At 44.7% G+C, this 24,003-nt stretch overlaps 1 protein-coding gene across 2 annotated transcripts in view; it reads left to right on the forward strand.

Annotated features, from left to right (window-relative positions):
* The window catches only part of kmt2cb (lysine (K)-specific methyltransferase 2Cb), a 65,308-nt gene that overhangs the window by 32,811 nt on the left and 8,494 nt on the right, over window positions 1–24,003 (forward strand). The window contains exons 20-48 of one of the 2 annotated variants that reach the window (XM_078287447.1): window positions 799–963; window positions 1,091–1,197; window positions 1,355–1,426; window positions 1,605–1,817; window positions 2,396–2,515; window positions 2,883–3,008; window positions 3,198–3,331; window positions 4,633–4,825; window positions 6,416–6,508; window positions 6,822–6,869; window positions 8,107–8,247; window positions 8,377–8,409; window positions 8,920–9,063; window positions 9,171–9,312; window positions 9,441–9,676; window positions 10,066–10,139; window positions 10,608–10,805; window positions 11,015–12,991; window positions 15,317–15,630; window positions 15,787–17,393; window positions 17,531–17,642; window positions 17,959–18,025; window positions 18,134–18,194; window positions 18,322–18,554; window positions 18,886–20,526; window positions 20,807–20,998; window positions 22,813–23,016; window positions 23,136–23,265; window positions 23,537–23,684. In XM_078287447.1, the coding sequence (XP_078143573.1) occupies window positions 799–963; window positions 1,091–1,197; window positions 1,355–1,426; window positions 1,605–1,817; window positions 2,396–2,515; window positions 2,883–3,008; window positions 3,198–3,331; window positions 4,633–4,825; window positions 6,416–6,508; window positions 6,822–6,869; window positions 8,107–8,247; window positions 8,377–8,409; window positions 8,920–9,063; window positions 9,171–9,312; window positions 9,441–9,676; window positions 10,066–10,139; window positions 10,608–10,805; window positions 11,015–12,991; window positions 15,317–15,630; window positions 15,787–17,393; window positions 17,531–17,642; window positions 17,959–18,025; window positions 18,134–18,194; window positions 18,322–18,554; window positions 18,886–20,526; window positions 20,807–20,998; window positions 22,813–23,016; window positions 23,136–23,265; window positions 23,537–23,684 (8,925 nt within the window). The remainder of the gene's footprint in view (window positions 1–798; window positions 964–1,090; window positions 1,198–1,354; window positions 1,427–1,604; window positions 1,818–2,395; window positions 2,516–2,882; window positions 3,009–3,197; window positions 3,332–4,632; window positions 4,826–6,415; window positions 6,509–6,821; window positions 6,870–8,106; window positions 8,248–8,376; window positions 8,410–8,919; window positions 9,064–9,170; window positions 9,313–9,440; window positions 9,677–10,065; window positions 10,140–10,607; window positions 10,806–11,014; window positions 12,992–15,316; window positions 15,631–15,786; window positions 17,394–17,530; window positions 17,643–17,958; window positions 18,026–18,133; window positions 18,195–18,321; window positions 18,555–18,885; window positions 20,527–20,806; window positions 20,999–22,812; window positions 23,017–23,135; window positions 23,266–23,536; window positions 23,685–24,003) is intronic. The other variant, XM_078287448.1, reaches the window with a different exon arrangement.

The raw sequence follows: 24,003 nt of genomic DNA on the forward strand, positions 1-24,003 counted from the left end.
CTCAGTTTACACATCCTCCATTTGATGTGATTTGATTTTGGTTGTTTTAGATACAATGCCGTTATTTTCATCTCGCAGCTCGGTCAGTGTTGTCAATTTTTCATGTTGCATGGACTGTAACGTAGACCCTCAGTTTTGTGAACATAACATGGGGAAGTAGCCTGCTTCAAGCACTAGTTTTCAAGTTCTCTTCTGCTGTCTTTGTACTCCTGTGATTGTTGTTCAAATGGATTCCTGAAAGAGCCAAAAACACTTTGCTTGATGTGATTTGGACTGGTAGTTTTTGAGAAAATGTTAAACTTCATCTCACTCCTTGCAATCTCACTCTTTGTTGTGAACAGACAATCATTCAAATGGGGCCAGCTGCCCTAACTGAGCTGTTCTATTGTCAAATTCAGAATTCTTGTGTTTATTTCACTCCAAACACCTAATCATTACGTCATTCACTAAGTCATTTAACATCGTAACTGCTTTTTGTTGGGTATTTTTTAATACATAATCAACAAGTTCGAGGCATTTTTAACACATTACAAGTCTGCCAATTCAATATACATTTTACTAGGTGAACGCTTCTCCACCCACCTTGGTTTGAAAATCACTGCAGTAGTAGTAGGAGTAAATTGAACTTAACACACCTATAAAAATTACAGATGAACACATAAGTAATTAATTTCTTATTTGCAATAGAAGGGAACATGTTGACAACATTGTGAGTAGGCTGGGTGTTGGCAACACAGTGAGTGTTGCCCTCTAAAGTAACGAGGGGAGTGTGACCTCTGTCCTCTGTGCCTCCTGCAGGTGTGTGTCCTGTACCCAGTGCGGTGCCACCTCCCCTGGCCTGAGGTGTGAGTGGCAGAATAATTACACCCAGTGTGCCCCCTGTGCCAGTATGGCAACATGCCCCATCTGCCTGCTGGACTACAGTGAAGGCGCCATCATCGTGCAGTGCCGCCAATGCGACAGGTGTGCACTGTTTCTAATGAGACAAACATTTCTGCATATTCACAAAACCTGTCAGCCCAGGAGGACCAGTCTCTGTTACTGTTTTTTTTACATAATTGTCTATTATCTAAATGTTCTTTATCCACAGATGGCTTCATGCCTCCTGTCAGGGTCTCCATTCAGAGGAGGATGTAGAGAAAGCCGCAGACAGCAGCTTTGACTGCACAATGTGCCGAGCTTTCAAGACCACTAAGGGTGGGGAACAAGTGTTGATTCCTCTATATCTGCTTTTTACACAGTGTTTTTTTTTTGTGTCTGCTGTGGAGTGAATAGACTTACTATGATATTTGGCCCTCCTGTTTTCTCCCTTCTGTGTTATTCAATGCCTGTTTTGTATCCTGTGCTGCTGCAGTGGCAGCCAAGGCCAGAGACTCCATTGAGCCTGCAGTTATGACGCAGATTGTTACAAAGGCTAAAGAAATGGGTAAGTCCACAATTTCAAGCCTGATAAATAACCACAGATAGAGAAGATGTTTTTTCACATTAGGTGGTGATTAGTTCTTAGCTCATACATACTTCTGACATTTTTGATAACCCATTACCAGTGCAGTTCATTTAACTTGGTCTAGCCCTTACCATTTTTTTGTGTTTTTGGTTCTCAGACCTGGCAAGGACCTACACCCAGGACGGTGTGTGCCTGACAGAGTCAGGCCTGTGCCAGCTCCAGAGCCTGTCTGCTACTGCGTCACGGCGCAGGAAGCCCAAGCCCAAGCTGAAGCTGAAGATCATCAACCAGAACAGTGTGGCAGTGCTCCAGGCCCCGGTGGACCCCCTCTCAGAGCACTCTCGCGATGAAGACATGGAGGAAAACAGAGGTGCCTGCCTTCACACAGGCTTCTTAGAAACCACTTTAGGGCTCTTGCTTTCATCTCACACTGGTTAATATAGGCCTTCAGTGTAATGGTTGCTTAATGGGGGTTGGGGGGAAGTAAGGGGAGCATTGATATTGATGTCCCCCCCCCCCCTCCACCCTCCTCATTTTAAGCCAAGAGCACAGCTTGGTCAGCTTTTTGAAGAGCAACATCATTAGAAGGCTCTACTGGACACTCTTGTTTTGAACTCTTGGTTGAGGTTTTTATATTGATCTCTTAAAGTTATTAGTTCCTCCCAATCCAAAACTGTTTCGCTGAGTGGGAGATGAGGAGAAATGAGGTAACTGGTATTTCAAAAATGAAATGAAGTAAATCTACAAAAAAAATGGAAAAGTCACACTGGAAATGAAGGTCCTTAATAATGGAACTCATGAACTTAATTTCAATCAGGCTAATGTCCTGCCGCTGAGTGGAGTTGAGATGGAATTGACCCTGGCGCTGTGTGGAGGGAGGGGGGCCGGGGCAGGGTGTTCTGTGCCGCAGGGCTGTCACTCATCATCAATGCTCTCTCCCTCTTGCAGAGGCGGAGCTCCTGGATTGTGAGGGGAAGTCTGACTCGAGCCTGGAGCGAGAGCCAGCAGAAGACGACTCTAAGGGGGCCGACGGCAGCAAGAAGAGGAAGAGGAAGCCGTACCGGCCGGGTAGGGCACCTGATTGAAGGAGACAGCTCCTCTGAAGCGTAAAATGGTGCAGTACGTGCCCGGCGCTGTAGCTGCAGCCAAGCACAGCCATCTCAGGGCCGCTGATGTACAGAGGGCTCTATCTAGTGTTTCCAAAGGGTGTTTTCTAAAAGATGCCTCCATGCTGAAAGGAATACTCCATTAATGCAACCATAAACTCATTAATCTGTCTCTCTTAAATCATATCACCACCGAGACGGTAATCAAAATAGTGTTGTTTAAAAGGTGTAGCCACAGTAGTCAAAATATTCAACCAAAAAAAAGGTTTGAATTGAACCTTGAGTACATTGATTGGTTGATAATTAAATAAATAACCTCTCCCTCCCAGGCATTGGAGGGTTCATGGTGCGCCAGAGGAGCCGTCCAGGACAAGGCCCAGGCAAGGCCAAACGATCCCTCTGCAGGAAGGATTCCTCCGGCTCAGTGTCAGAGAATCCCATTGGAAAAGAGGAAGGTCTGTACACACATCTACATTATAATAGCTTACATTTTCCTCTAATTTTCATGCTTCTGTAATGTTTCCCAGAAAGTATCTTTTTTACTATTAAGCTGTTAGCTTAGGTTTTCATGTCAAATCACAGATAGCTTGAAGACACAGCACAACTAGAGGAGATGAATCTGATGTTATTTTCGAACCCTACAGCAGGATGGACGGAGGCACTACCTGATACCCCTGTGGATGAGACACCCCCTGGACCAGAGGTCCCAGAAAAAATAAAGAAACGCTACCGGAAGAAGAAAACCAAATTAGAGGAGGCCTTTCCTACCTACCTGCAGGTGAGTCACCTTTAATACTACAGCACCTGGTACCCCAAACTCCTAGTTTTTAACATGTCCAGTGAAATAATAAATTTAAAAAAAAGAGAGAGGGGTACAGTATGACATTGTATATGAATGGCTTCATTTCAAAACACTATATATGCATTTTCTAAGGTGAAAAAAAAAACCTAATGTTGAAAAATATAACTGACTTAAGCAGCAATACTGTCTCTATTGTGTATGCTAAGATCTAAAGATAAATAATAACTTGAATAATAATAGTGAATTCTCTTTTGTGTCAGCAATCATTTTGCCATTTTGGAATGAAACATAAGGTGATGGTGAGCAAGGGTGAAATTATTGCATTAGTCAAAACAACTTCTTTTAGTTCTCTGCACACATGTCATCAGTAGTTAATTGGAAAAGTCATTAGCCTAATTGTCTGTTTTTGTTTTATTGTTAATGTGAGCCTCCCATTCCTATGCACTGATTGTCTGGTCATGTCATGCCATATCTTCATAAAAAGCGTTTTACCCTACCCATGGGAAGGTTGAGAATGCAGAGTACATTGCCTGGAAACCACTTACAGATAGACCTTCGGTGCATGGAGCCCCTTCTGTGAGCTGTTTTAAAAGAGGAATAGCCTTAAGGAACTCTCCGTAGAGGATACTCTACTCTGATCATCCTCTCCAAATGGCTCCTGTCTGGGTTGTGAATTGACGTACGAAAGCTTAACTGGAGATGACTTCAAGGCTCCTGTTCTCCAGCCTGTATCTCAGTGTCACCTTGTGTTGGCCAAAACATAGATATGTGATGTGCATTAAGCCACAGGCAGCTGTCAGTACTGCTCTTTATCCCACCACAGTAGGTGGAAGAGGGAGATGTTCAGTCTAACCTAAAGGGTCCAACACAGAGAAGCACATTTGATTAATTATTGAAACAGCAATGCGTTGGGCTTTTAATGTCTTGGCGCAGCGGGGAGCTGCATTCACGTGTCTGGGTTGAGGATGGTAGACGACTTGTGGGTACATGTGGTTGGGTGGGGGGGGGGGGGTGGGGGGGGGGGGTGCTGAGGGGGGGGTAGCTGACACAAGTGCGGACAGCGGCAGCACCACTGTTAGTCTCAATGCTTCTCCCTGTCACTTCGGTCAATTCTCATGGGCCCTTGCTGTGCGTCTGAACAATTCTTATACCTGACAGGGTGGTGTGCTTCCCAAGAAAAGTCTCCTAGGGGTGATGTTGGAAAAGATGGGTTGACAGTTCCTGAAGAACGGTGTCAATACAGAGAAGTGACCCATGTTGTGTGTTGTCATGTTCAGGAGGCATTCTTTGGGAAGGACTTACTGGACAAAAGCAAGCAGAGCAGGCAGCAGGGGGTGGAATCAGGCTTACTGGAGGAGGGGCAAGGCCAGGCGGAGAGGAAGCACCCCACCACCAGCTTCCTGGACCCGTCGTCAGACCCTCTCCTCAGCGCATCAGCCTCTTCCCTCCCGACCAGACCAGCAGGAGCACGTACGTACACACACATCACTGCATTACTGGGGTAAAATGGAGATACCACCAAGTCAGACACGGTCTTATTTTTTTTTTTAGTGTTTGTGGAGTGTTTCTGACTGCAAGTGTACAGTGGAGTTTCATGAGTGGTACTTAACAGTGATTGACAGGACAGAAATTTCTTAAGTACAGATCTCTGATTCTACTCCAAGCAGAATGCTTGACTTTGGCAGATACAAAAGGGAAATGAAAACTTAACCAAACATTTTCTGATTACTTAAGGCAGCAATTTCAGGTCAGCCCATTAGAAAAGCGTTGATTTTACAGATCAGAAAGCGCTGCCTTTTGAATGATGAAGAGACAGCAAATGAAACCTCAGCATAATATTTTAGCATGGAACCTGTGACCTAAACAAATGTGACCTATAGACGGTAATGTAATTTTCAACCAAATAAAGTCCTATTCGAACTGGATTAGTTTTACTGGAGGAGGTCCTGTGAATGTAATTATTGCCAACGGCATCTATATAATAATAATAAAACAATTACCAACCTACTATGTCTGTAATTTTTATAAGTCCGGGAAAGTAAATTTGGAGCATCTTGCATACTATTTTTTGGGGTCACCTGATAATAGCAATCCAGTTTGAATTGGCATCTCCATAATGTAATATTGTGTGATATTTTTGGCCACTGGCATATTGTCATAATACATGTAGACTACTAGCACAAACAGACTGATGGAGTCTGTAACGCAGGAGATTTTTTACCTCTGTGCGAATGTATGAGTTACTAACACAACACTGAGTGCGTTTACGTACACACCGATACCCTGATTACTGGGAGTAATCAGCTTAAGCCAATATTTCATTTACAACATTTACATGGTTCAAAGTAACACGATTTCTCTAATAACCTGGTTTAAATGGATTCATTTAAAAATTGTCCATTGCTTGTCACTGCACTACGGAAGCTGAGAGTGGCCGTGGTTGCCCATATATATTTTTTAATCCTGTTATCTCCAGAACACAACTTATCTTCAGATATCATACTTTATGTGATTACAATTGAATTATGTCAAGGTTTACCGCATATCACTGACAAACTCTTTATACAGAGACAAAGAAGCACCTCACACCTCTACTGGATGAACCACGGCCCAAAGGCATCATGGGTACTGGCTGGTGCATGTGTGTTTCAAAGCACTTAACAGAGATCCCTTTATTGTATTCGAATGGTCCTGTGGAATTACACACATGGATATTACAGAACCTCCGCTAATAGAACTACTCCAGTTTGAATAGTGCTTAAGTTAAGCTAAAAAACAACATTAAAAAAATAAGATATTTGTAATTCTCTAAGCTGTATGGAATATGGATGTCATATGAAAGTTGCATATGTGTATAATTACTCCTGATTGAAGATTTATGGTCTTTCCACCAAGGGCAGTCTCCTCTTTACATTGCTCAAGACCAAGTCCTACATACACATGCGGACATTTGTGTGGCGACCAAAGGAGTGGCACCAAATCCTAGCCTCATGTCCATTTACCATCACCATCTATTATGATTTGTGACGATTTCATTTTCTTTTTTTTTCCCATCTACAGAGACCTCTGAGGAACCATTAGTTGATCTATCTGATGTTCTGAACACTGATGCAGACATCTTGGGAATGCTCGGGAAGCCAAGCAGTGACTCTGGTGCGTCATATATCTCACAGACAGTCACAGCGGCAAGAATTTATAGTCTCGACACCTTTAGCTCTGCGTTTTTTAAAATCTTTTCTTCCCGGGTTGGGAATTTCCTCAGACAGCACATTTCTTTTACTTTCACCACATTGGTAATTTGTTAATGTCACATTCTTTCCACAATGATTTTTTTTTTTTTGGTTCATCTTTGGTGTTTTATTTATTTTATTTTATTTATTTGTTTTTGCATTGTCTGAAGCGTGTTGTGCTTGTTCTGTCTTCACTATTTTTTCACTCATTTTTATCTGGTTTTGGGTTCTTGTAGGTCTTGATTTTTGCCCCTTCCAGGTTGACAGCTCACCTCCTCCTTTTGGTAAGGGTGCCATGGCCTACTAATCCCTTGCTTTAGTGCATTCTTCCTCTCTTATGGTGTGTGTGCAGTTGAGTGTGCATGTATATGAGCTGCTTCCTACTAGTCTTTGCACATATTCACCTCGTGTCCTTCCTAAACCATTTCAGATTGTTTTTAACAGTCATTTAAAACTGCGTAGTTCTTACCTAACCCACTGCACAGTATGTATTCAAATGGGTATGGCGTGTCAATCTTTTCTTGTTGGGGTTTTCTTGGTGACATTTTCAAATAGACTTTGGGCACATATTCAGAGCTAACCAACCAGAGATGTCTTCAAGATGCCACAGAAACAGACTGGCAAGGACATTCTCCCATTCAAACTCCAAAGAAATGATCAATTTAGAAGCAAGCAATTTAGAGAACTGGAGGCCTTGGTGAATGGCCTTCCAGTTTCTGATGCGGTGAAGGTCTTTCGTTTCTCAGCCCAGTAGTTGGATGAAGAAAAGCTCTGCAATTCTACTGAGCTCTGTAATACATGTCCTTCGTTCTTTGTAACTACTACTTTGTTCAATTTAAATGTACTTTGGGCTGATATGTTTTTGTCCTAATACAGGTCTTGCCAACTCACGGTTGCAGCCATCCTCATGTTGGTAGAGAAGTGTTTTGTTTAAGCATGGAAGTAATGGAAAGCAGATTAGAGTGGGAAGAGAATCGTTTCCGATGATAGCCATCTTGTTGCATTTTCCTAAGCTTGCTTCATTGCTCATCATCTTCATTTAATCTGCTGGCAGTGCAGTTACCCAGGTTATTCAAATGGGTTTTGTTTCTTATTAGCTGAATAAATGATTCCAAAAGGTGCTGAAGGTTGCACATTTTAGTCTTCCTTATAAGGAGAGTAATGGATGTTTAGTAAGGAAGACCAATTTAATTGAGGGGTCAGAACAATATTTTCCTGTACAAACATGCAAGTGTTTATGTATCTTTGCTGAGAATTGGTATGGCCTGTCTGCCTCTTCATTGTTCCCAAAGCACTTGTATTACACAACACAGGAACCCCAAAGGAGCTGTGATTTTAGACTGTGCTGTTATGATTGCATTCCACAGGCTGTTTAGACAATAAACATGTTCTCACTTTAAGTCTATTTTTATGCTCATATTTTTGGTTCAGTATTTTGTTTATGTTGCCTTACGTGTACGTGTGTGTGTGTGTGTATGTGTGTTGTGATTTGTTTTTGTACGTCTGTGTGTGTTTCTACAGCTGGTCTGGACATTGGGCCCCTGACAGACAGCTCCCCAGTGGTACCTCAGTCCCAGTCTGGCCGGCGGACACCTCGTGCCCTCCCAGAGGAACCTCTGGACGGCATCCTCAGCCCGGAGCTTGACAAGATGGTCACTGATGGTCAGTGTGAAAGACCAGACATGCAGATCTACCTTGAAGCCCCTTTCATTTTTTTTTAACACTTGTCCTCTGACGACTGAATACAAGTTGGATAATGATCTGTTCTCTCCCACTCTTCCCTTGTTTCAGAATCAATTCTTAGCAAACTCTACAAAATTCCAGGTTTGTAATTTAATCCTTTCTCTCAAAATTGTGAGCTTTGATCCAGTGTCTTTCTATGTGTACTCTCACTACAACATTGTTACAGCTTTTGGGCCATGGTATAATATTTAATATAATATTTATGAAATAATATTTCACTAAAGAATGTTTGGCAATTCAGTGAGATAAATTATTAGGCTATATGATCTACATTTAACGACAGTAAAAAGTTCATGTTCCCTTAAGCAGTAAAATGTCAAAATTATACCTACAATTAAAAAGCCATGAATCAGTTGCTATATGAAATTGCAGACCATTCATACTTTAAAGCACTCTTTAATGAATTGTGCTCATTCACTAATAGACTTGAAATGCTATTTAAACAAAAATCAATAGTTGGCATCAGCATATCAATAGCCTACAGGGGGGAATGAATTCTGATTATTCACTGTGTTAATTTTTCCCACCTTTGCCCCTATCCTAAAAGGTATTATCCCACATTGTACTGACTAGTGTCACATTGTCTTACAGAGCTGGAGGGTAAGGATGTAGAGGATCTCTTCACAGCAGTCCTCAGCCCCAGCACCAGCCAACCACCACCACAGGTGCCTCACCCCCAGGGCCCAGGGCCCCTCCCTGCCACGCCAGGCACCAGTATGCCTCACCCCAACGCAGGTACCTCATCAATCAGTATGTCACTGTCACGTATAGCATTTGATTCTAATGTTTTTGATGATCCAAGCACCACATTCAGCCCTAAAATCTTGTTTTATGCCCTGTAGGGAATCCCATGTTTCCAAGGATGCCGATGATGAATGGCATGATGGGACCAAACCAACGCTTCCCTACAAATCCAGGAGCAGGGCCCTGCATCCCAGAAAATTTCTCCCCCCTCCACCGTATGCCTTTCACTGACAATCCAAGGTAATGTACTGCTACCTTCTTGTAAGATATGAAGTATTAGAAGTTACGTTGTTATTGTTTTTCAACACAGTGACATGGTCGTCGTGATTTCAGCGTAACTAAAGAGTTGCTTTTCTATGTTGCCGCAGGGATAGGAAGTTCAATCAGATCCCTAGAGAGGCGGTAGGCCCATGGCCCTCTCCTGCCCATGGCCCGGGCCCTACCCCTCCTGGATCTCTGCCTGAGGGGGAGACTGAAGCCATGTCCAACGCTCAAAGGAGTACACTCAAATGGGAGAAGGAGGAGACTCTTGGAGAGCTAGCCACTGTAGCGCCCGTCCTCTACACTAATGTCAACTTCCCCAACCTCAAAGAAGAATTCCCAGGTTAGTTTATGTGTCTAAAACTAGAGTACACCAAAAATGAATATATATATGTGTGTGTGTGTGTGTGTGTGTGTATATATATATATGTATGTGTGTGTATATGTACTGTATATATATATTATTTTATTTATTTTATTTTTTTATTCTACGTGTTTTTTCTTTTACCCAGATCTGATTGTTTTTTTCATGTTCAGCCATTGGTTTTTGTGTGTGCCTATTTGTTTTGTTTTGCTGTTATTTTGTTGGTGCTTTGTAATTCCTGCCTTTGTCCGATTATTATTTGGAGCACACCCTCTGCACTGCTTCTGTACAGCACAGTATAAATACATACTTTTGAATGTCCTTCAAGAAGACTGTTGGCATGACAACTCCCCTTATTCTTTCAACAGACTGGTCTACAAGAGTCAAGCAAATTGCAAAACTATGGAGGAAAGCTAGTTCACAAGACAGGGCCCCATATGTGGTAAGATCACTAATATTTCTGAATTTGCCATCATTTCTCCAACTATCTCAAAGCCTGAAACACTTTGAAACATGGCAGACATCAAACTGTGACTATTATTCGCACTGACGTTGTATTAGTATGCAGAAGGCAGACTCCTGTATCGCATCTGGCCCCCTGCCTCTTGCCAATGCAATTTGAAATCCGGCCAGTCACAGATGAACTAATTAACAGAGGAAGCACTGCTCAGTGTTAGAACTCACTATGGTCTCTGTAATTAAGTTCACAAGAAGTAATTTTATCTGGCAGAGGCCAGTTTTAAAGACCTGGTCTTGATTAAAACTAGTCAAATTCACCCTACATTAGTAGTTCCTACGGTTACTTTGGCACTGGTTACAGGTATTTGTCTGCCTTCTCTTATGTTTATGAGGTGTGTATGTCTGATATGTTTTTGTCTTTGTGTGCGTTTGTGATCGATTCGATCTTCAGCAAAAGGCAAGGGATAACCGAGCTGCCCTGCGCATCAACAAAGTCCAGATGTCCAACGAGACAGTCAAGAGGCACCAACCACAGCAGCAGCCCCCTGAGGTGTTTGATCCCAACATACCACTAGACACAGAACTGCTCTTTAAAGACCCTTTGAAACCCAAAGAGTCAGAGCATGAACAAGAATGGAAGTTTAGACAGGTAAGAGTGTATATACTGAAGTCAGGGAATGCAGCGGCAGGTCCACTTATGTTAAGACAACTGAGAGGTGGTTTAGAAAGGCTCCCTAAACAACTGCGCTATCCTCCACATAGAGTCTGTCCGGTTCATCTGATTGTGATATGAGACTGACAATATTTGATTTGTCTCCTTTGAAGTCTAATCTCTCTTTTCATCTGCTCCTACAACAGCAAATGAGGCAGAAAAGCAAACAGCAAGCCAAGATTGAAGCCACTCAGAAACTGGAGCAAGTTAAGAATGAGCAACTCCAGCAGCAGCAACAGCAACAGCAGACTAACAGCCAGTCTGAGGGAGACGGCAACAACAGTGGAAACCAGAGCCCTGCCTCCCAGCCCAGCAATGGCAGCATGTCCCCATTGCAGCAGCTCAACCCTAAAGAGGGCTTTGCCAGGCCACAGCTGCCAGGGACGCCCACCTCGGGGCCACCTGAGGATGTGTTCCTGCGACCCCCTCCTCCCCCTCCATCAGGCCCTTCTTCCCAGCCTCAGTCCCCTCAGGTCTTCTCACCTGGCTCTTCTGGTTCCAGACCTTCTTCTCCATGGGACCCATATGCCAAGATGGTGGGGACCCCAAGACCACCGACTCTAGGACCAAATGCATGTCGCAGAATGTCTATGGAGTCTGGTAAATCCCCCACCTCCTTGATGGAGCAGCAGGACCGAGGGAGGCCCTCTCCTGCTCATGAGTCTTTTGGCTCTCCTACATCCATGAGCAATGACCCTTATGCCAAGCCTCCTGACACCCCAAGGCCAGCTGGGGAAATGGACCCTTTCCTGAAGCCCATGGGTCCCCCCAGGACCAGCCAGGCTGCCCAAGGGAGGCCCCCAATGGGTTCTCCAGGCAGAGACCCATATTCAAGACCTATGATCAGAAATGAGGCCTATCAGCGCATGGCCCAGAACAGGATGATCCTGTCTGACCCTTACTCACGACCTTTACTAGCTCCTATCCCTGGAAGTAATGAGTCTGGTTCAGTCTCTCTGTTCAAAACGCCTATGCCCCCTCCCCAGGCTCAGGACCTATTCAACCGACCAGGGCCACATCCTAATGACAGGTTCTCCCAGAATGACCCCTATGCTCAGCCCCCCCACACTCCAAGACCCTCTGGGAATGACAACTTCACTAGTCCTCCTAGAATGAGCCAGCATCACCCTCAGGTCCACTCGTTTGCTCAGCCAGGACCAATGACACAAATGTCCAGAAATCCTTATGCTCATGCACCCTCCACTCCAAGGCCTGACCACTTTACGTATGACCCCTTTGCCCAACCCTCTGGTCCCACCAAGCCAGCCGCTGACCCTTATGCTCAGTCCCCAGGCACTCCTCGACCCATCAATGAACCCAGTGCCCAACCTCGCCCATTCTTCGAGCCCTATGCTCGACCTCCTGGCACCCCACGCCCACATGACAACTACGGCCAGCCATCAAACACCCCTAGCCCGTCCTCAGACCCTTACGCCCAGGCTCCTGCTACTCCTCGCCCCAGTGGGATGAACCAGTTCATTCACCAGTCGCACCCTGCACAGAGGATGTCTCCTTCCCACTCAGTGGATCCCTATGCCCAGCCGCCTAATACTCCACGGCCCTCTATGGGAGAGAGGTTTTCCAAGTCACCAGGTAGCCAGAGGGTACCTATGGATCCATACGCTAACGCCCCTGGGACACCGAGGCCAGTGAGTGGTGATATGTTTTCTCAGCCAGGAGCCAGACCAATGCTTAATGACCCCTACGCCCAGCCTCCAGGGACCCCACGGCCTGGTCCTGATGTGCTCAGCAGACAGGTGCCAAGGCCAGGACCAATGGGGAACCAGGACCCCTTCTCCCCACCTCAAGGCAGGCTGCAGGAACCCTTCCCTCATCCGGGCTCACAAACACCAAAACACCCGAGTATGCCCGACGATGGATTCACTCAGTCACCCTCCAGAAGACCCAATCAGACGCCTATCCATGACCCTTTTGAGCAGGCCCCCATAACCCCTCGTCCACAGCCAACAGAGAAAATGGAAATGAAGGATCAGTCAAGCGTGGGTAACGGTGGAACTGCCCCCCAAGACCCTGGCCAACTGTCTAACAACCCACAGATGCCTGGTGCTTCCTCTGAGGCTCAGAGTGTTCCTCTCGCTGACAGCGAGGAAAGACTCAGACAGGTACATGTACATTGATGTTTCTGTTCTATTCTAGATCTCACTTAAACATCGCCATTGAATCTAATTTTTGCTCTTGTCTCAACTTCATTTATTGTCATTTCTTACCATCTGGTATTAATTCCTAATATTCATTTGTATCACATCACCAGTAATTTAATAGATTCAAGGCCTGGCAAAAAAAATATTTTTTCTATTTTAAATCTGTTTGGTGAAGCTCTATCAAAACAGGGACCACAATTAAAATTCTGCTATATCTATTATCAGGTGTAAAAGATTATCCTCATCTTTGTTCTGAAAACAGATTAACATAATTTGGCTACTTTTTTATTCGTTTTCTTTTAAATTTGGTTGTACGTTTATATTTACTCAACTCAGTCGTTGTAAAAGCCTCCACTTAAGTCCATTTCTCTCTATGTCATCTTGCCACTAGTCAATTAATGACAAGAACAATTAGGCTTACCCCATCCTCGCTAATCATCTAGTGTATGCATATTTACGACTGAAAGATGCAAAATCTGTGAAATACATTTTGTGTGTAATGAAATATGTACTCAAAATCGGTTAGGATTTTAAAGGTCTTCTAGTGTGGTCCCAGCCTAAGGTGATCCTGAGCCATAATAGGAGGAGCAAGAATTTTCACTTGAAATATCAAAAGAAAAACTTCAGTGTTAAATTTACATAAGGTTTGAAACATTAGTAGAAAATAGCCCATTGAATGTGCAGTTGTGCATTTTATTTCACTTAGCACTTCAAAATAAAATTGAGCACTAGGGATGCACAATTAAAAAGAAAAATCTTGATCGATTTGCACTCAAGTTAATGATCAAATATCGATGTTTGTTAGGCCCAAATATGTTACAACCCCCCCCCCCCAACACACACACACACACAAACGCACACAAAAAAAAAACACACACCCACGCGCCACCACGCTACACTTCTAATCAAAGCATTATCCAGACAACTTGACTCACAATAAGCATACTGAAGCTGAATGGAGGCTATAATCATAAAGAACAAAATAAGAATATTATTATGTTATGTTAAGAGTTATGGCTCGTAAAATCCTGCCGCATTCTCATCTCGCATTCTCATATTTCCATATTAGCCCAACTGAAAGAACTTTTCCAAACTCCAAAGGAAATTAAAAAGGCCTATTGTTGAACAAATCGGCTGGGGTTAACTGTTTTAGGCCTGTTGCCTAAACATTTTATTTATAAAGATCAACATGTCCAAACGCTCCAGAGTAACGCACCACATACGCACCTGTTCACCGTCAGCCCAGCGGCAGAGAAGACGCACTCTGACGGGACAGAGGTCCCAGGATGCAGAGGCTCCGCTGCGTTAGTGTCGTCAACCTCGGGAATCCTACTAGGTTGGCTTTCCACCAGTCCAGCGTAGCCCTTGGGTTTCATGGTCATTTGCGCGGTTGGACCGGCTGCAACAAGGTTAATTGACGTGATACAAAACAAACAATAAATCGATCATCGAGAGCACAAATGTGACAGAGATGGGTCCATGCAGGGATCGTTTGGTGCAGACTTTACAAACTTTTTTCTAAGTTCGGATCATTTTGACAGGTGTGAACAGGCCATGTGAACTATATATATAATATATATATTTTAAGCCTTGAAATCTCACTAGCTAGAGAAAAAACCTACCCAGAGCGGAAATACGTCTGATGCATCACAGAGGACTACATCATCAAATTACTAGAGGGTCGCTCAGTGAAAAGATGTAGCATTATAATGTGAAAACGCTCTCTGAATGACATTCTAATTTGTTTGTTTTTTGTTTGTTTGGGGTTTTTTTGTACTCCACAAAAATATCTGTCCGGTCTGTATTGGTTTGAAACAAACCAAACCAATACAATGTAACAATCTAGCAAACTCTGGTTCAGACTTTAAAAGGTCTATTATAATGTGAAAACGCCCATAAAGCATCTCAAAATTGGGTCACTTGAAAGTGAAAGTTGTCCAAAATAAGATACAGCTGTGGAATAAATACTAGTACCCCCTCCAATGGTCCACGAGTGGCTTATGAGTTGTTGTTTTATTTATTTATTTATTTTTACTACCAGTACAACACTATAGGTGAGACAAGGAGAGAGAATGCTTTGTTTTGCAGAATTAGGAGTATGCACTGGCGAACAATGAAGGAGAGGAACCTTTGACTTGTCTTGTGGAGACTTAGTGGGCCAAAGTGAATTGACAACTAGAATCAGTTTGTGGTCCAGCTGAAAATATATGGCAGGCCATATGTGGCCCGTGGGCCTTGTGTTTAAAAAGTATGACTTAAATATTGATGGCTTGTTGTGTTTTGTAGCGGCAACGAATCAGAGAACTAATCCTCAAGCAGCAGCAACAGAGAAGTGCCATTCGACAGGAGAGGGGCCCCCAGGAGCCTGCTGGCAACATGACCCCAGGAACTCCACGACCCTGGCCCCAGGAGGGCCCTGGGCAGCAGGGCGAAATGTTCAGTAGGCCTCCTCCACCCTATCCTGGACAAGGACCCATGAGAGGGCCTATGAGGTTCCCTGGACCTTTCCCAGGGGATCAGCGTGGCCCTTTCCCTAACGAGGGGCAGATCCCTAGGGGTCAACATCCTGGAGATCATAATCTGAGACATCAGGGACCAAGGTATGTGTTGTCTTTATTATTGCGCTTTTCATTAGTACTTAGAACTATATAAGCTACCGTTTTCAATATTAGGAAATTGATTAAAAAAAAACATGCCGCTGTACTAAGAATATCCTTCATATCTGTTCATATACGTATGTTTTCATCCAATTTCAGGTTTGCATTTCCGCCTGGTGGTCCGGGACCTCATGGAGGCCAGGAATTCTTTCCCCGAGGTCCACACCCAATGCAGGATGTCCCCCCTCAAATGAGACGGTCTATATCTGCAGACATGGCAAAGTCTATGGGTAGCAACCCTATGGGGCTACCCCAGCACTTCCCTCCACGTGGCATGCCAGTGCAGCAGCACAACATAATGGGCCAGCCTTTCATTGAGCTGCGACACAGAGCAGCGGAGAACAGGCTCCGTTTGCCATTTCCCCCTGGTGCCATGCAAGGGAACAACATAGACCCCAACATGCAGGCTCAGAGGCCTCCAAGCTTTCTGGGAGCACCTGAGTTCAGGTTCCCTTCCAACCAGGGACCCAGGATGCTGGACCCCATGGGCAACCAGACTGGCCAAGTCCAGCTATCTGCCAGCATGGACAATCTGAATCAGCAAACCCAGATGCCAGGGAACAACATGCCTAGACAATCTCCTTTGATGAGATCCATGAGCCAACCTGCTTCAAATGAGACCCAGAACATGGCAGCATCGATGATGCTGGCTGCGCCCTCTGCTGGGCAGACTGAGACAGTCTCAGTGGCCAGCAATGAAGCCGTGGAGGAGAAATTGGATGCAGAGGAGTCAGCCGTCAAAGATCTTGAAGATGTGGAGGTGAAAGACTTGGTGGATGCTGATTTGGAGAACCTGAATTTGGATCCAGAAGATGGCAAAGACCTAGACCTAGAGACAAATGACCTACACCTTGATGACTTCCTGAGATCTGGGAAATTTGACATCATTGCTTATACAGATCCTGACCTAGATGACATCAAGAAAGATATGTTCAATGAGGAATTGGACCTCAATGACCCTATGGATGATAATACTGACACCACAGACATCCAGAGGGTTCTGTCTGAGAAAAGAAATTCAAACGCTGGTGTAACTGAGGCCTCGTCCAGTTCAACATCTGTACTGGCAAAGGCCTCAGGTAAGCAGTCTCCTGCTGAAGTCAAACAGGAAGGCACTGGGAGTCAGGGCTCTGCTTCTTTGGCACCTGGGCAGGAGATCAAAACAGAGGTCAAAGACTGTCAGAAGCCCGCTGAGATGATAGACCAGCAAGCCGATGGAAACACCATAACCCCAAACCAGCAGGGTGTGCTCTCTGATTCCACCCCGGTCCTCTCTAGTTTACTCATTAAGCAGCAGCCTGAGGAGCAGCCATTAAACCCAATGGTTGAATCTGTCAATCAAGGCAGCAACCTCATGCCCCAGCCAAACCAAGTCACTGACACTCAGCATACCTCCGGACTTACAATGAGTCAAACAATACCCGACGCCACCGCCGCAGGAGAAGCTTCCATGTCTGGTTTTGGGGCAGATAACCAGGTGGGGCTGACTCCTGGAATAGACCAGAGCAGTCTGACCCAGGCCCAGCAGGCCATGCTGAACCAGGCAATGGGTCAGCAGGGCCAGCAGCACCGTCCTCTGCTGCTGGAGGAACAGCCACTCCTTCTGCAGGACCTCCTGGACCAGGAGAGGCAGGAGCAGCAGCAGCAGAGGCAGATGCAGGCCATGATACGACAGCGCTCCAGTGACTCTTTCTTCCCCAACATTGGTAAATAATTTAGGCTGTAGTTTGATGCCAGTTCAGAAGATTCATGTGATTATTTCAGAGAGGCTGTTAATAGGGTTATCTCAAACTTTCTTTTACAAAGAGATTATTTCTGACAGTACAATATTTGTCATTTGCAGATTTTGATGCCATCACTGATCCTATTATGAAGGCTAAGATGGTTGCCCTGAAAGGCATCAACAAAGTCATGGTTCAGAACAACATGGGAATGACTCCGATGGTCATGAACAGGTAAAAGGCCCACTTTGTCCCCCTCCTCCCCCCCAAATACTCAAATACAGGTTTTCAGCTTAATTGAATAATTGTAAAACTACACAAAATGTTTTGTGTCTTATAATTGGCCATGTTTATTTATTGGTATTTAAAATGTAATACTGATGTTATCAGTCACAAGCAGTACTTGTGGAGCTGTTTTGATGGGTTTGGGTTTGGGTTTGAAAGCAAAATGAATGTCAATTTCATAACCCAACCACTTGGCAGTTGTTTTATTAAACAGTAGGAGGGGTACTGTAATAAATAAATGTTGCATGGCATTGCTCTGTCACAGATTTCCTCCTGGTCCTGTTCCACCTTGTCCTGAAAGCACACCACTTCCTCCACAAGTTGTTGGACAGGTAATTGAACCATTAATCTGCCTAGATGTTTTTTGAAAATTCATGTGCACAAATTGCAAGGAAAATGTAAATATCTAACAATGACCTGTTTGTCAACTTTAACATCAGGACGGCAAATTGACACAAGTAGCAAGGCCTAATCCTCCAAACTTTGGACCAGGTTTTGTCAGTAAGTTCTCAATTTATATGCATCTTCAACTTTTTAGTTTGAAGGTCTGTCAGGCCTGGGAATGTTAAGATGTTTGTTTTTTATGCTGTCAAGATTGATAACAAAGGAGCCTTTTTCTCCTTTTCAGACAACGCTAAGAGAGCTCAGTATGAGGAGTGGCTCCAGGAGACACAGCAACTACTTCAGATGCAGCAGAAGTTTCTGGAAGAGAAGATTGGAGCTCATAGGAAGTCTAAGAAAGCCCTGTCTGCCAAGCAGAGAACGGCTAAGAAGGCAGGGAGAGAGTTCCCTGAGGAGGACGCTGAGCAGCTCAAACATGTCACAGAGCAGCAGGGTGTAGTGCAGAAACAACTGGAGCAGGTAAATGCTCAGCCTGTCAAACTCCACCACAGATTTCTAAACCTGCCCTGCTCTGAACCATGGCTGCCCTAAGCTATTTCCTCTTCATTTGTCCTCTGAGCAAAGTTTCAACAGGACAGATTTTTCACACTTTGGCTTTGAACTTTTAGTTAATACTTGAAAGAGAAATCATTCACTTCTTCCCTCTGATAAATGTGTTTTCATAACTTTGTCTTGTGAATTTGACAAAACAATTTGAAAATAAAGACAGTATGTCATATCCTTGTCAGTTTCTGCAACTAATGGAATCTCAATTACATTGTTTGTGTTTATGCCTCATGTCCTGTTTCAGATCCGTAAGCAGCAGAAGGAACATGCTGAACTGATAGAGGAGTATAGAGTGAAACAGCAACAAAACAACATGCCACCTATAATGCCACCAATGCCACCAATGCCAGGTCCTGCTGGCATGGTACCCAGTGGACCACCAGTTGTCCAGCCTCCTATGAACCCCATGATGCAGATGCAGCTTCATCCAGGCCAGCCAAATGCACCTCCACGCATGCCCAGCGCACCTCCTGGCTGGCATTCCGGTGCTCCCATGCCCATGGGTGGACCTGGCATGCCACCTGTCATGCCCCCCCAGGTGCCTATGGGAAATCCAGGCCAGCCTCATCAGATGCCAATGGGTAACCTACCTCAGCACCCGCAGATGCCTGTGGAGCCCCAACCACCGCTGGCTCCACCGGGCGGGGTAAAGCCTGTGCAGAAGTTTGATGACAACAACCCATTCAGTGAGGGCTTCCAGGAGCGGGAGAGGAGGGAGAGGCTGAGGGAACAGCAGGAGAGGCAGCGGGTGCAGCTCATGCAGGAGGTGGAGCGACAGAGAGCCCTGAAACAACGTATGGAGATGGAGCAGCAAGGCATGATGGGGCCAGATGGGAACATGGCACCGCTTGCTCAGATGCCTTTTTTCAACGCTGAGCTGCCACAGGACTTCATGCAACCTCAGAGGCCTCCACCACAACAACAGCAACAACTTGGACCAATGTTCCCCCAGCAGCAGGGCATGCAGCCTGGTATGGGCTCTCCGCCTGGGGTGTTCATGCAAGGTGACAGGAGGGCCATGATGGGCAATGGGATGATGCCCCAGGACATGGGGCCTGGTTTGGGGCCTGATAATCTTGCCCTACAAGCTGCTGGCTTTCCCCAAGGTCAGCCCAGACCCCGTCGGTTCAGTGGACCAGGAATGATGCCTCAGATGCCAGGTGAAGGTCCACCATTTGGTGCTGACTCGGCTACACCTCTGCCCTCCAATTTCCCAGGCTCAGGCCAATCTCTAATCCAACTCTACTCCAACATCATCCCAGATGAGAAAGGGAAAAAGAAGAGGAACCGCAAGAAGAAGAAAGATGACGACGCAGATTCAGTCAAGACGCCCTCAACTCCACACTCTGACCTCACAGCCCCTCTCACACCCTGTGTCTCAGACACCTCCTCCACTCCAACCAGGAACACACATCTCTTCGGAGACCAGGATCTGTCCAGGTCCCCCTTGCTGGGGTCTTCTACTCCTAGTCACTCTGAGCTGGAGAGGCAGCTGTCTGGAGGGCTAGCTGGACAACCCAGTCTCCCCTCAGACGCAGCAAGGGCCCAGGCTCAGGAGCAAGACAGGATCCTCAACAACATTAAGCTGGAGCAGACTGATGCCAGTGAGTGTCATGGGCCCCCAAGGGAAGGGCCCATCGGCTCAGAAATGGGCTCTGTGAAGGAAGAGGGTAGTAAAGGGGGCATGTCCCCCTTTCCTGCAGGGCAGAGTCCGTCCAACAAGGGCGAGGCTGGCAATGAACTACTGAAACACCTCCTGAAGAACAAGAGTACGCCTCCACCAGGTCTGCCCCACCAGAGATCAGAGGAGAGCCTGCGCTCAGAGGAGGAGGAGCACACAGACTGCAAAGCCCTGCTCAGGCAAAGCTCCATGGACAGCAATGGGGTGAGTTTGTTGTTTGATGAATCACGTGGCTATAGAGCACTGTGGGGGTGATCGACGTAGTGAGTCATAGATGCGCTAAGTGATTCAGATGGGAGGCGCGTCACAGAGTTAAATTGGTATGAGTCATAGCTGTCAGTTTTTGAATGAGTCACTGTTATGTCTTCGAAAATGCCTGTTTTCTCCTGAAAATGAAGCCATAATACTGCTCAAATTTGAGGTTTATTTTATGAGATTACATTGTTTTACTTTTTATACAATAGCATCTTTCTCTCATCTCCAGGCATATTCAGATGGCACCCCTGACTTCCCTGGACCTCTGCTCCCTGAACAGCAGAAGAAGAAAGGGAGGAACAAGAGGGCTCCTAAAGGTGGGGAGAAACCTGCCTCTCGCTACAAGAAGAGGAAGAAGGAAGGGGACGAGAAGAAGCTGCTGCACTCTGGCCCTGACACTGTAATGACCCAAATTAAACAGGTAAGACATGGATCCTAGCACAGTATCACCTGGTCTTCATAAAATAGGAAGAAGCTGCACCAGTGAATTTCTTTGGAAACAACAGAAGAGGCTAATAAGATGCTGTAGATAGGAAAATGTAGCTTGAAATCAGAATGCTTTATTCAGAGTTTTACAGTACTAATTACAGCCAAAATAGAAAAGTGTTTCCACTGAGTGCACAGGCACCATTTCATGTATCATAAGCATATTACTGTAATTATGTACTTGCTGGGTGACAGTTATACACCCAGGCATTAGTAGCTGTTATTATTCAGGAGAATGGAAGGGGAATTATGATTATGTTGTAACCCCCTCTGTGCTGCTTATTGATTTAAACTTTATGGAGCTGCCTCACTTCCTAGAGATGTATTGCAATATAATCCACATCACATTATACAGTTTAACAAAAAATGCTTAATTGAAATACTGTAGTTTACTTGGTTCTCACAAGAATAGCATGGATATATCTAAATTACTGTTATAGATAATTGCTGAATTTTTTTCCGGAAAAAATATGTTAAAGTGAATTTTTAACAAGTCCTGAAATGAGATTTACTTATGTGAGTCCAGTGATCTGAGATAGTCCAGTCAACATTTCTGAACCAAAGTTAGAAAAAACAAAGAACTAGTACATGTGGTTTCATCAATAGACATTTTCTGGAGCTGCTTCATTGACTAAAGCTTTTCAGATGGGATTGGTTTTCAGGACAATGTGCGTAAAGTAATAGTTAACATTTATACGTTGTCATCACACCAAAAATGTACCATGTGTCATACGTAACTTCCGCAATTGACATTGACGTGCTCATCAGTAGCGATACAGCATGGCTGCTAGAGCAAAGAAAAGTGAGGGGGTCGTCACTGCAGTCTGCGTAATGATGATGTATCAAATGTGGGTGGCGCCAAACGTTGACTCGGCAAGAGGCAAATGGTCAATTAATCAAGAACCTTCCCCTTGAGGGTACATCCAAATATTGTAATGGGTATAGGGGATTGTAGAGTAGAATAACTATTATCCCCAAAGGGGAATTTGTCTTCCAGTCAGTAGCCACAGGGTGAAAAACAGCACATACTTAAGTGCCATTATTTAAAGACTGATAATGTATTTTTACAGACATGGCAAGAGGTTTACACATTTCTCCAAGCAGGTAATAGCCCCCTTGTTGGGGACTGTCACCTGTTTTTCAAGTGCAACAAAAGAGGAAATTTGAAGAAATTGACATAGTGAGAATCATGTATAGAAAACATATGCATAGTAATTTATGATTCCTCAGAACATAAGATATAACACCAGAGAAGAACCTGGTACTATACTATACTAGTTTTACTTGAGCTTGTTTTTACTGGGTATTTTACAGGAGGTAAAAGGGCTGGGATTTTTTACTGCCGTGGGCGCATGCAGTCCGTAAAAATTACTGACATGGCAGATTCGGACAGGACTAAAATTAGACATGCTCCAGTAATGATAACATTACCCTACCTCCCCTTGTAAAACTAATCCCATCTGAGTAGAGCTTTAGACATTGACTTTTTGAACTGATAAATGTTTTGTTTGATCTTGTAAATCAAATTGAGTGTCACTGTAATTACTATACAGTTATTAAGAAAGAACATATGAGTAATCCCTCAAGTATGTTTCTTTTTAAGGTATTGTGAAATTTCCATCCACAGATTTAATGATGATTAACTTGCCAGGCAGTTTGTGCTGGAGCATTCATTACACTTAAGGGTACTCTTTCTTGTCATTCTAGCCTCATCCCTTCCTCTCGTTCTGTCTTTCTCTCCCGCCACAGCAGCTCTCCTTGTTGCCCCTGATGGAGCCACTGATTGGAGTCAACTTTGCCCATTTTGCTCCCTACGGCAGCGGCCAGATCAATGGGGAGAACCTCCTGTCTGGGACCTTCGGCAGCGCCTCGCTGGATGGAGTCTCTGACTATTATTCCCAACTGGCCTACAAGGTGAGGCCTGCTTACCTTGCTAAGTTACTGGCTCTCAAGGTAACAGATGAGATGAGCTGAATTTTATTGATCCCCACAGGGTGATTAACAGAGGGTGATGTGTATTAGAATGCCTGCAGTGTGGTGTGATGACATTGCATTGGTCTTGATTCCCAAAGCAGAGTAACCTGAGCAACCCACCAACACCGCCCGCGTCTCTTCCTCCCACCCCACCACCTGTGAACCGACAGAAAATGATCAACGGCTTTGCCACAACAGAGGAGCTGGCCAGCAAAGCTGCAGTCATGGGTAAGCATTCAGGGATGGAGCTTATACCTTATTAACACACTTCAGAAGCCATATACTCTCGTGAATTTTGTTGCCCCATAAAACTTTAGAACATCCGGGTCACGGTGAAAACCCTGCATATCCAATTTCTCCCTCTATCCTGATCTTAAAAAATTAGTTCAGGAAATTGAATTCTAACAGTGTTTTTCCACCATTAGTGCCAAGTATAGTGTGCACTTCCATTATGAGAAAAACATGTATTCTCGTTTCAATGTGCCTATATTTCATACAGTGTCCAAAGGCCTGGTCCCAAAGCCGCTTCACGTCCCATTCAGGACCGAGGAGGATCTGCTGGCCCGGGCCATCGCTCAGGGACCCAAAACCGTGGATGTCCCAGCCTCCCTCCCCACCCCACCCCACAACAACCAGGAGGAGCTCAGGTAACAGACAGATGGTGCAAGACAGTACTGCTTCCCAACTGTCTTTTAGAGTGGCTGTCACACCATGTATGGCTGTCAGCTCTTGTTGTTAGCATTGATGCTTTTATTCATGCAGTGGTATACCAACTAGGGCTGCACAGTAATGACAGAAAGTGGGTCATGTTTAGTTTTTTTTTCTCCCTTGAAAATGGTGATTGTGAAATTGTAATGCTTGTGTGGTTTTTCTACATAATTTCATTTTCAGCACTTTAAAAGGTGCTCAAAGGATGAGATGTTTAAGATTTGAAACACCTTTCCCTCATAGAAAAATCAGTCTCTT

The sequence above is a fragment of the Centroberyx gerrardi genome, chromosome 13 (genome assembly GCF_048128805.1).
Source record: "Centroberyx gerrardi isolate f3 chromosome 13, fCenGer3.hap1.cur.20231027, whole genome shotgun sequence".
Lineage (NCBI taxonomy): Eukaryota > Metazoa > Chordata > Actinopteri > Beryciformes > Berycidae > Centroberyx > Centroberyx gerrardi.